Consider the following 12061-nt stretch of genomic DNA (forward strand, 5'->3'; position numbering starts at 1 on the left):
GTTAATAATAACTGGTTAATATGGGCAAAGAATACAGAAAACAAAGGGGGGGGAGTTGAAATTTCAGGATTCAATGCTAGTTAATCTCTAATACTTTAGCTACTAATTAAGGTTACTGATAAACAATGAATAAATTGAATCCATTACAAATTATGACAATATAGCGACACTGAAAGTATGGTCTAACCTTAGCTTTAAAAAACTAATCCAACAGGGGCCTCTGGATGGCTCAGTCTGTTAAGTGTCTGACTCTTGATTTCAGCTCAGGTTTTGCTTTCAGGGTCGTGAATTCAAGCCTTGTGTTGGGCTCCACACCCACTTTAAAAACAAAAACAAACCACTAAACCAACAATAAAATCATATATGTAAATAAACAACAAGAGTAGGCAAAATTGCTGGGGTTTGTTGTTGTTGTTAAAGATTTTATTTATTTATTTATTTATTTATTTATTTATTTATTTATTTATTTATTCATGAGAGAGAGAGAGAGAGAGAGAGAGAGAGAGAGAGAGAGAGAGGGAAGGAGGCAGGCAGAGACACAGGTAGAGGGAGAGGCAGGTTCCATGCAGGGAGCCCAATGTGAGACTTGATTCCGGGACTCTGGAATCACACCCTGAGCCAAAGGCAGATACTCAACCACTGAGCCCCACAGGCATCCCTAAAATTGCTGTTATCAAGATGAGTTCATAAGACTTTTATTTACAAATTTTTCAAACAATATCAGGAAAACATCAGGTAACAATATATTCCTAAGTAGAACCCTCAATCACCCCAAATTTTCTTTATATCTTATAAAATTATAATAAAACTATTTGATCATGAAGATCTATCTAATTTTTTAAAGTGGCTCCTAGGTATGTCCAGGTCCAATCCATTTAAATCAATTTCAAGTACATTCCTACTTCATAATACCAAACATTTTATAGCTCTGCGGTTTCCAACATAAATTCACATATACTATCTCACACCAAGAAGCCTATCTGTTATTATCCACATTTTATAGATGAGACAACTGAGACTATTCTAGGTTCAATATTTATCCAAAATCAAAAGACTAGTAAGTCAGTACAACTTGTTTTTTCCTGACTCTTACTACATATAGTATTCCACTAAACTTTATTGGCCTCTATGATAAAACAACATTGTGATAAATAGTCTTAATTAAGAATACTGGATCCTGAATAACCAAAAATGAATTATTCTACATATACTTTACTTACAAATCAATAAGTGTACAAATCAACCTTAACAAGATATCTAACAAGGGCTAAACAAAAGAACTCAGTAAATAAGTATCTTAATCATAAAATTCTACATTATTATGGTTTACATTATAGCATTTAAAACATGCCAAATCTCTTAAATAAACTGTTGCCTGGCCAAAATACTTCTAAGCATTTCTAAAGGTGGTCATATCAAGACCTAGTTAGTAAGCTTAGGGGATTAGAAGCACAACTTTTTTAGAAATCAATTTTGTTCACATGAGTTGACTATTTTTTTTTCTGAAGCAAATGTTACTTTACCTTTGATTCTAATATGTTAAATATGAGGGCTTTGAACTAAAAAGTATCAGATTTGAAAAACATGCACAGCAGTAATAACAAATTAACAATGATAATACCAAAGAAAGAACTGAAAGGTTAAATCCCAACAAATAATCTACCAGACAGCAAGAATAAGAAAGCTAATTGTAATGGAACTATATGATACAGCTTAGGCCTTCATAGTATGTATCATACCGTACATATGCTGGAACTCTGGCCTAAATGTGAATTATCTCAATCTTCACAGCAACAGTGACAAATATATCACTAGTATGCCAAAAAAGAAATTGAAACTTAAATCATTTACTAACTTGCTTAAGTCACAGGGCTAATATATAATGTAATCAAGGCATGAATCAAACAGTATTTATTTTGCTAAAGAAGTTAAATTTATTAAATAAATTAAAATGTGTCCAATTTATAAGATCAATGATTTGAAACAATAAGGTAAATATTTAATCATTTCTTACCTCTTCAGGCAGTTCACTGTACATGGTTTCAGAGGTAGACAATAAAAATATAGGTGAGAATGATGGTATATCTTGCAGCAATGTCAGAAAAGTTGCTCTCACAGTTTCACTGACAGCTTCCCACCAATCACCAATGTGAGGCATGTAAACAATACTAGGTACTGTTCTTCGAGCTTCACGAAAAATCTAATTAAGGAAAGAACTGGCATTAAAAATTCAAATGGATATTATTCTCAACTTTACTCAGTAACCCCCAAATACATGAAATGTGTCAGGCCTGTTACTGTAATTATTCTCAGCTCAGATATTCAAGCTGTTCAAAATATGATGTACAAGCCCCACATAGTAACTTCTATCTACCCTTGCCCCTCAAAGAAGAAGAAAAAGAAGAAGAAGAAGAAGAAGAAGAAGAAGAAGAAGAAGAATTATTTTTTTTTTGCCATTTTGTTATTCCTATTCAGTACTTAGTATAAAGGTATCAAATTGTTCTACTTATCTATCAGGTAAAGATAATAAAACAAAACACCACTATAAAATATTTTGCAAATAAAGAGGTAAACATGCACCTATATATCACCCATGTCAGAATGGTATCAGTAAAGCACAAAAAAAGAGAAGACATAGTTTCCATGTTTGTGCACATTCCCTAAAATCACTAAATATATGAATTAAATAAACACTTTCACCACAATGTACCACCCTAGAACTTAAAATGACCTACTGAACCACTTGTTTACTTCCTATTACCTTAATTCAATCCTCCATAAAATAGTCACAAAATACCCTCACATTGCTGAAGAGCAATAAATTAATTAGCAAAAAGCTCTGAGATCCTCCCATTGTCAGAAAATACAAACTAAAGTTTCCTTGGGTGTTAAAAAGAGTCCTAGGGGCAGCCCGGGTGGCTCAGCGGTTTAGCACCTGCCTTCAGCCCAGGGCATGATCCTGGAGACCCGGGATTGAGTCCCATGTTGGGCTCCCTGCATGGAGCCTGCTTCTCCCTCTGCCTGTGTCTCTGCCTCTCTCTCTGTGTCTCTCTCTCGTGAATAAACAAGTAAAATCTTAAAAAAAAAAAAAAAAGAGTCCTAACCATAGCTTAAGTTGCACTCTGCCAACATACGCCAGTAAGGACCAGGTTGGCTATTAGTAAGCTGCCAAGCAGAACTATTGCCCTTTACATATATGTCAACAACAGCTCAATACCCCATCAACAATTCTTGTGAGTTAATATGGCATCTCTTCAATACTTTTGTGAGAGAATAAATGTAAAAATCTTTCCTCAACTTAATTTCAGAATTCTATTTCTGAAATTCTCTACTTTCACATTTCAATTAACCTGTGTAATATGCAAGATAGAGAAATAACAATCTAATATTTCAAATGATTAGGATTATCAGAAATGTTCCTAATAATCAAAATGATTATTTTTCTTTAATGAGTAAGTCTACCACTTGCATGAATTTTTCAAATGCTACATTTTATAAAGCTTAAACATTCTGTGTAAAATAAAATGTATTGCCAATTTAATAAACCAGATGGAAGATGCTCAAATAAAATGTTCCCCAAAATTGGAAATGTAGATGTTATGATCACTCACATCAAAAGTAATATTTGCTCCTTCCCTTCCTTTAATATTTGCATATCCACCAATCCAGAACAGTTGTACAGTACAACTCCAGGACTCTCAAATTTTGACCTTTTCTGCAAACACGCACCCTCTTATCCTGGATCTTGAAAATCCAAGGATTATTGTTTTCCAAAGTTCTTGTAGAAGATTCATAAGAGAAAAACAAGCATAAATATTGGCAAAAAGAAGGAACCACACAGGAGCACAAAGGCAAGTGAGGCATTTAATTCCCCCTCCCTGAAAAAAATTTGTTACATGCCACCCAAATGAGGGATGGTATGTGGAAGACAGTAACCAATGCCTTTTGTCTTTCCAACTCCCATTCTGCTGGTAAAACCAGGGACAGTCAGCAGGGAAAGAAGTGTGCTTACATGAAAAAGACTAATGGGCTATACGGTTTACTGAGAAACCTCACAAAACTAACCACCTAATTCAGCCATGCAAGTTACCACATGCCCAAGAAGAGATAAGAAAACATGCCTTTAAAAAACATAAAATGTAGCCTTTCATTCTAGTACTTGTAGGTTAGGTTTTCTAGAAATGTGTGTAGAGAACATCCAGCTGCTAATAAGTACCAAAGAGTAAGGGCAAAGCAACAGAAAGTTAAGTGATAAACAAAAACTTTAGAGTCAGAAGTTAAATAATGCAGTACTATAGGAGTTTTAAACTTATTTGCAAGGCTAAACTGGAAATAAAAGCATCACCAACTCTAAGAGATTTGAGGGTTTTTTTTTCTATTTTTTTTCCTTTTCATCCAATTCTCCTCCAATCAACACATTGAACATGACCTCCTATTGAACTACTATTTCTAAAGACTTTAAGAAAATATCACTATCAGTAGAATTTTCAAAAATTATATTTGAAAACCTAAAGGGGGAAAATATCAGAAGGAAAAAAGCCTAAGACAAATACAGGAAAATAAAAAGGCTTAGGCTTTCTGGTCCATGAATGTATATCAATCACCTGATTTTACAATTAACCTAACTACATGCAATATCAATACCCAAGGGCTATTTTCAAAATTATTCTCCTAAGCCTTTACAGGAAAACATTCCTAATTTCCAGAAAAATTTAGAAGCACTAATAAAACAAGTGTTATTTTTAATTCTTTACCCCATGTGATCTCAGAATAAACTTTCATATTTTCTTTATATAGCCAAGCTGTTCTAGTTCTCCAGTTTTTATAATGAAAATTCAAAAAGATAGTCTAAAAACAATATTTAAAAATTCAGGTAAAAATTCAATCTTATTGTGATTCTTCTATAATGTAAAAACAGCTCTTGAGCAGTTTGCTGGTAACTTTTAAAGTTGTGGAACAAGATACACTCTGTGAAATCAATTAAACAGATTCAGAGTAGAAAAATAAAGCCTAGTTTTAGTGAAGCGGCAACTGTCTTGGGAACAAGTGATGCCATTTGATAACTAGAAAAATACTCACCTATAGGGTGTCTTGGATTGGTGGATGTGCAAGGTGTAGTAGAAAACAGAAAAACTGTTATAGAGAAAAAAAGACAGTAGGCCAAATTACTGAACCAACCGTTCCAAAATACCTCTGACATGACCAGCACTCTTGCACAAATAAAATGAACAAACACCAGTGTATGTGAACTGTTCATTTTGATTCTGTAAACAATATATTTTATTTCCTTCTGGCCTCTTCTTGCGCCAGACATCATGGTCCCTTATGTAACTTGTTTTAAAGTTTATTAAAAAAAAAAATCACAAACTACTTCCTCTGAATATTAAAGATATGAAAGAAAAATCAGGCCATTGAAGTTAAAAGTATCCATATAAGGAAGCATTAATTACGGAAACTGCATCTCTATTTATAAGAGTTTTTATCATCTCAAAAGCTAAACTTTCAAGTCAGTATTTTAGCCAGCAAATTAAAGTGTGTAGTGCATGAAGGTTTACTATATTGTAAAAATTAAGACTATAGAGCCCATAACAAGCCATTTTCTTTAGAAAATGGAAACTAGAGCGATTTTAAACACAAATGTAAATGAAGTAGAAAGCTCTAAGCTCGTATAGCTTTCATTTTCTTAAAAGGGGCCATAAGACAGAAGGAAACGACTTTTTGTCATCAATCAAGCTCTAGAATTTGTCTTGCTTTTGTTAGAGTATTATGAATGTGCTACAATTACTAAACATAAGTTAAAAATCTCAGGGGCTAAAATATTCTTGATTTTTATATTAAAAAGCACTATTAAAATAAGTTTATTCAATTCCTTATACCATGCTATCACAAAATATTATAATTAATATATCTGCATTATTAATAATTTCATATCATATCTCTCACTTTACTCCATTTATATTCTATTTACCTAGGATTTAACAAGCATCTCTGTAAAACGGAGACACTGACTGTCTCAGATCAGGATTCAAGAAATAAAGTACTCGATTTCACCACAAGCATACAAAAACAGCCTATTATAAAACATAACTAGAGTCTGAACAAATGCAATATTAAGCAACATTTTATGAAAATTAAATCACCCAAATTCCTCTTATGTTATTTTCATTGCCCAAAAACTTCAAAAATTTCAGTAAATGTGATAAATTCTGGACCAGGGCAATTTAATTTGTTTACAACTCAAAAAAAAAAAAAGTTGTTGCTATGGTAAAACACAGAAATCCACGTGCACAAACACAAGAGTATCCAAAGTATACACAGACTATTATGGGAGAAATCCAGAAACCCTTGTAAACAAACACAAGAACATCCAAAGAATACACATAGGTAAGTATCTTAATTCCTTCAAGCTATTTAACCAAAAGGATTTCCTCTGAACATTTCCAAATACGATTTCTTTCTGGGATAAGAAATATACTAAATTTTCACCAAAAAAAAAAAAAAAAAAACCAAACACCCACAACAACCCTTATTGACTGACTGAAATTACTTGTAACACCATACAGTAGCCAAACTCCAAAGCTTCTGACAGATAACATATAAATTTATCAATTCAATCGCACTTCTGTATTAATGAAAAAGATAAAATACAATACACTCATCAGTCCTGGTTTTCCTAAATCAACAGTAGAAATAATACAAAAGACAAAAAAAAAAAAAAAAAAACAGTTGAAGGCGTCAGAAAAGGGGAATCATAGCTGTTTTTTTTTTAAGAGAATTAATAAAGATAAGTCTTTTATTACAGCTACTAACATCTCCAACTTTATTGTAGAGCTCAATAATTACTTGTAAACTTAATGGAATAAATCTTTCAGGTTACACCAGAGTTATCTATTTTCCTTCTAGAGCCTTCGGAAGATTATGAGAGAGAGAGAGAGAGAGAGAGAGAGAGAGAGAGAGAGATAGATACAGATAGATATATAGACAGACACACACACACACACTACTTTATGTATTGGGGAGTTGTTTTCAGTAATAAATACCTAGTGTCTAGTCATCAGCCATAGCACTGTATCTCAAAGTGTGATCTACTGAAGACCCAGAATAGTAACACCTTGATGCAGGTTTAAAGTGCATTTTCCTGGGCTAACCTCAAATTTAAAGAATCAGAAATCTTGAGAGTAGACCCAGGGAAAAAGAAATTTTAATAAGCACCCCCAGACAACTCCTATATTCATTAAGTCTTAATAAACAATGAGAAAATCCTTTAGTAGACATTAATTCCTCTAACTGTTTTCACATAATATATAGTATCATCGGCTGAGGCAGTATGAAGGAAAAAAGATTTTCATATACATCCCTGTGTGTGAATATGTTTTAAAAACAGACATAGAATTAAACATGTATAAAGAAATATAAACTGGGCTTTCTACTTTTCCACCTTATCACATATATAAATACAGCCCTTTAAAGATCATTTAAGACTTCTTTAAGATTAATTTTCATGTTTGTGTCACATTATTATATAATCCAATTTAATTTATATTAAGTACCTCAAAGGCTGGGGAAAAGAGAAAAGCATAGAAGAATAATTTGCCATTTGCCATAGATTAAACCATATCAATTTAGAGAGAATCCTGCCTATAGGAAGACTAACTCTCAAGAAAAGTAAGGTAAAAGAGAAGAAAGGGAATATAGAAGAGAGGAGGAACGAGAAGAGGTTTTTCTTCTTTCCAGCATTTTAGCACCTGACTAGTATATTCTCTTTCCTAGGACTTTTTTTATCTCCTTATACCAACTAATAGCTCCACAGATTAAGAAAAAAATTGCTTAGTTTTATAATGTAATAGTCTCCTTTTGGGTAATTTTTTTTATAAGAGACAGTAATATATTTACAAATTTAAAATGACTTTATATATGTACTTAAAATACAAATAATCAGTGGTTAACCAGGACAGTTTATCTGGTCTCTAGCCAATATTCAGAAGTCTGAGCTTCAGCTACCATATCTACAAAATTCTACTCAGTCCCCCATCAGATTGGACACCTAGGTGTGGTCACTCAAAAATAAGCTCTACTTCTCATCCAGGACCTTATTGGCATAAGCAGAAAAGATGAGATATCTTGATATACTAAATGCAGTGTAATACAACCAGAAAAATATAATGTTTTTGTTCTTTTCCACTACCAAAGGACACCTCTCTCCAACCTTCCCAAAAACACAACAAAAAAGTAGTAAAAGATGAGAAAGAGATCTAAGAGGATACAGTTAGAATTCAAATTTACCCCAATGATGCCCAGTGGAACACAGAAAAAAATTCTAGAATCGCAGCAACACCAACATATAGTTCAATACACTGCTTCCTAAGTATTTCCTCACCCAATATTAAGTAATGGATTTATGAACATGTACACATTTTAGCTAAAGAACTATAGAGAGAATACTCTCTCTCTCTGAAAATGATCTTCTTTCAAAGTGATTTTATCTTTACTTTGCTTGATATTATCAAACATACACATCAAAAAAAAAAATCCAAACCGTACAGCAGATTGTAAACTAAAACGACAAAGTTTTATTCATTCCCCAATTCTCCAATTCCTTCCCCTAAGCAAAAGCAATGATTATTTTTTTAAAGATTTTATTTTATTTATTTATTCATAGAGATGCAGAGAGAGAGAGAGAGAGAGAGAGAGAGAGAGAGAGAGAGAGAGGAAGGCAGAGACACAAGCAGAGGGAGAAGCAGGCTCCATGCAGAGAGCCTGACATGGAACTCAATCCAGGGTCTCCAGGATCATGCCCTGGGCTGCAGGCGGCACCAAACCACTGCGCCACCGGGGCTGCCCAGCAGTGATTATTAACAGTTTTTTGGGGTATTATGAACAAAATTTCTGCTTATAGATAAGCATGAATATATATTTTTAAGGTTTACTTTTACACAAAGATCATTATTTTGATCGATTAATCTACAACTTGTTTTCACAAATATCCCCTTTCACGTATATCTCCTATGTAAATTTACCTCATTCTTGTTAATGGCTTCACAGTACATAAGGATATATACCATAATTTATCATAGCCCACCCACCATTCAAGGACATTTAATTTGTTGGTCTTATTTAGTTTGGGAATGCTATATAATACTGTGATAAAGGTCCTTGTTCATCCAGCAATGACTATAGCTGAAACATCCTTAGAAAAAATTCCTGGGCCAAAAGGTGTATGTATTTAAAATTTTTTAAAATAACACCAACCTACTCTCCAAAATCACCAAGCATCATCAAGCTTTTTATTTTTACAAACCATAAAGTTGTTTCAAAATAGTATCCTGTTGCTATAATTTGCATTTTCTTCACCTATAAGTGAGGCTAAGAATCTTTTGAAACTTTTACTTGTTGCTTTTTCTATTTTTTTTCTTCCTATAAATGGCATGCTATTTTGCCAATTTTTATATTATGTTGTCACTGTCGTTTTTTCCTACTGATTTTAACATATTTTTGTATATTTAGGAAACTTACCCTTGATGTGTGTTACAAATACTTTTTTTGCCAGGTTGTGTCTATTAATTTTATTACAATATTTCTGCCATGTGTAATTTAAATTTTATAAGGTTAAATTTATTCAAGTCTTTATGTTTTCTAGTTTGTGTTCATTGCGTAGAAACTACTTCCTCATATTCAAGATAATAAATATATTGACCTTGTGAATTCTCTTTTTACAGTTCTGTTGACATCTAGAATTTATTTGGGGGCCCCCCAAAAATGGTAGAAAATCCCATTTTATTTTTCCCCTCATAGAATCAGACAGTTTTCCATGACCATTTATTAAATAATTCATCTATTCTATGCTATCAAGTGTCATCATCATATGCTAAACATCATCAGATACTAAACTCTCATTTCTACATAAGCCTAAGCGTTCATTCTCTCTTCTATTACTTTATCTGTCTTTCCCTGCACAGGTACATATTCCTTATTACTATGTTCTGTTACATTTTTTAAATCCTTCATATTTTTCCCTCTAAAAGTGTCTTTGCTATCCTCATATTTCTTTTCTTTCTTTCTCTCCCTTTCATTCTTTTCTCTTTCTTTCATTCTTTTAAGAGAGAGAGAGAATGTATGTATGCAAGCAGTGGGGAGGAGCAGATCAAGGAGCAGAGGAAGAGAATCTTAAGCAGGCTCCACACTCAGCACAGAGCCCAACTCAGGGCTTGATCTCACAACCCTGAGATCGTAACCTGAGCCAAAATCAAGAGTCAGAAGCTTAACCGACTGAGTTATCCAGGAATCCCTCATATTTATTTTCTAGAAGAAACGCAAAGCCCTTTTGTAACTCTTCCTCTTAAATTCTGGGTACATCATATTTGAGATTGCATTTAATTTATACATTAATTTAGAAAAGAACTCACAACTTTCCAATTTTGACTCTTACCAGCCCTTGGTTGTGTCAAGAAGCTGTAGCAGTAGTAATAAATATGATAACAGCTAACAGCTACTGGGTACTATATGCCATCCCTATTGGATCAGCTTGGTTTTTTTTTTTCTTTCTTAGATTTTATTTACTTATTTATTTGAAAGAGAAAGCGAGAGCAGAAGCAAGGGGAGTGGCACAGGGAGAGGGAAAAGCAGACTGCCTCTGAGCACGGAGCCCAAAGTGGGGCTCAACCCCAGGACCCTTGGGATCATGCCCTGAGCTGAAGGCAGACACTTAACAGACTGAGCCACCTAGGGGCCCTTGGATGATCTTGTTTTAATCATTACAACCACCTTATTATGTAGCACCATTATCTTCATTTAATAGATGAGAGAATTAAGGCTCAAAGAAGTTAAGCAAATTGTCCAAGGCTACAAACAATAGGCAAAGTAGCTGATATTTTATTCAGTTTGCAATTTAACTTGAGTATATACTTTGTAGTACAGTAATTAAAACACAAGGTATAAAAAAAAAAGGTTTTTGTTGTTGTTGTTGTTTTTATATTCAACTGTCCTCCTCACTAAATTTTTAGTTTTCTTCTTTAAGGCCCTTAATTAATTATTTAATTTCAAGGTAAACTTGTTATTTTAAATAGGATCATTTCCTCTACTTCATTTCTAACTTGTTACTATGTGTACAAAAGAAAACTATTTTACATTAACTTTGAAAGTGTCTATCTTACAGAATTCTTACTGTCCCTAGTAATTTTTCAGTAGGTCCTGTAAGTTTTCCATATATACAATCATATCATAGGCAAAGATTTATAACTTCAGTCTGTCCCAGTATTTTTGTGTCTTAATGTCTAACTAAATCAATTTTGCATGGTTTTTTAAGATTTTATTTATTTATTCATGAGACACACACACAGAGAGAGGCAGAGGGAGAAACAGGCTCTCCACAGGGAGCCTGATGTGAGACTGATCCCAGAACCCCGAGATCACAACCCGAGCCAAAGGCAGATAGATGTTCAACCACTGAGACACTCACGTGCCCCAAATTTGCATGCTTCAAAAACGGTATACTACTCTTCTGGTGTGCTATTAGAATCTATTTGTAATATTCACTTTATGACCATTGCCTATGTGAGATTAGTCTTATGGTTTTCTTTGTAGTTCAGTTTAGCATCAAAATGATCTTATCCTTTAAGATTAAAAGAATTGACCTGTGAAACTATTTGGATTTAGTGCTTTTTTGATACTCCAAGTTCTTCTTCCACAATTAGTGACTGTTTAGATTCTCTCTCCCTGGATTTATTTTTAATGGTACTGAGTAATTCTCTTACTTGCATACAAACTGCAATAATTTTTTCTCGCTGAAAAGGAAAGATATGAACAAATATATAAATCAACATTATTGGAAAATACTCACAGTTGGGATGAGTTAAATGTATAAAGCTTGGAACAAAGTAATGGTATATGGTTTTTTTATTTAAGCCATGGGTTTTAGAAAAAAAAATTAATTAGGGCTTTCTAAGTAGTGAAGTGCTACTAGAATGTTGATACCCAAACAACTGTAAATAAAAAAGAATGACATCAACACTGTGGACAATTAAATACACATTTCTTGCTACAAGGTATAGAAAGGTTTTCAATT

The 12061-nt window shown here is 33.2% G+C and overlaps 1 protein-coding gene across 4 annotated transcripts in view; it reads right to left on the reverse strand.

Annotated features, from left to right (window-relative positions):
- ATAD2B (ATPase family AAA domain containing 2B) overlaps positions 1-12061 on the reverse strand; it is a 168182-nt gene that overhangs the window by 46363 nt on the left and 109758 nt on the right. For all 4 annotated transcript variants that reach the window (XM_055327103.1, XM_055327102.1, XM_055327101.1 and 1 more), the window contains exon 19: positions 2015-2200. In XM_055327103.1, the coding sequence (XP_055183078.1) occupies positions 2015-2200 (186 nt within the window). The remainder of the gene's footprint in view (positions 1-2014; positions 2201-12061) is intronic.

This window comes from Nyctereutes procyonoides, unplaced genomic scaffold (genome assembly GCF_905146905.1).
Source record: "Nyctereutes procyonoides isolate TBG_1078 unplaced genomic scaffold, NYPRO_anot_genome, whole genome shotgun sequence".
Classification (NCBI taxonomy): domain Eukaryota; kingdom Metazoa; phylum Chordata; class Mammalia; order Carnivora; family Canidae; genus Nyctereutes; species Nyctereutes procyonoides.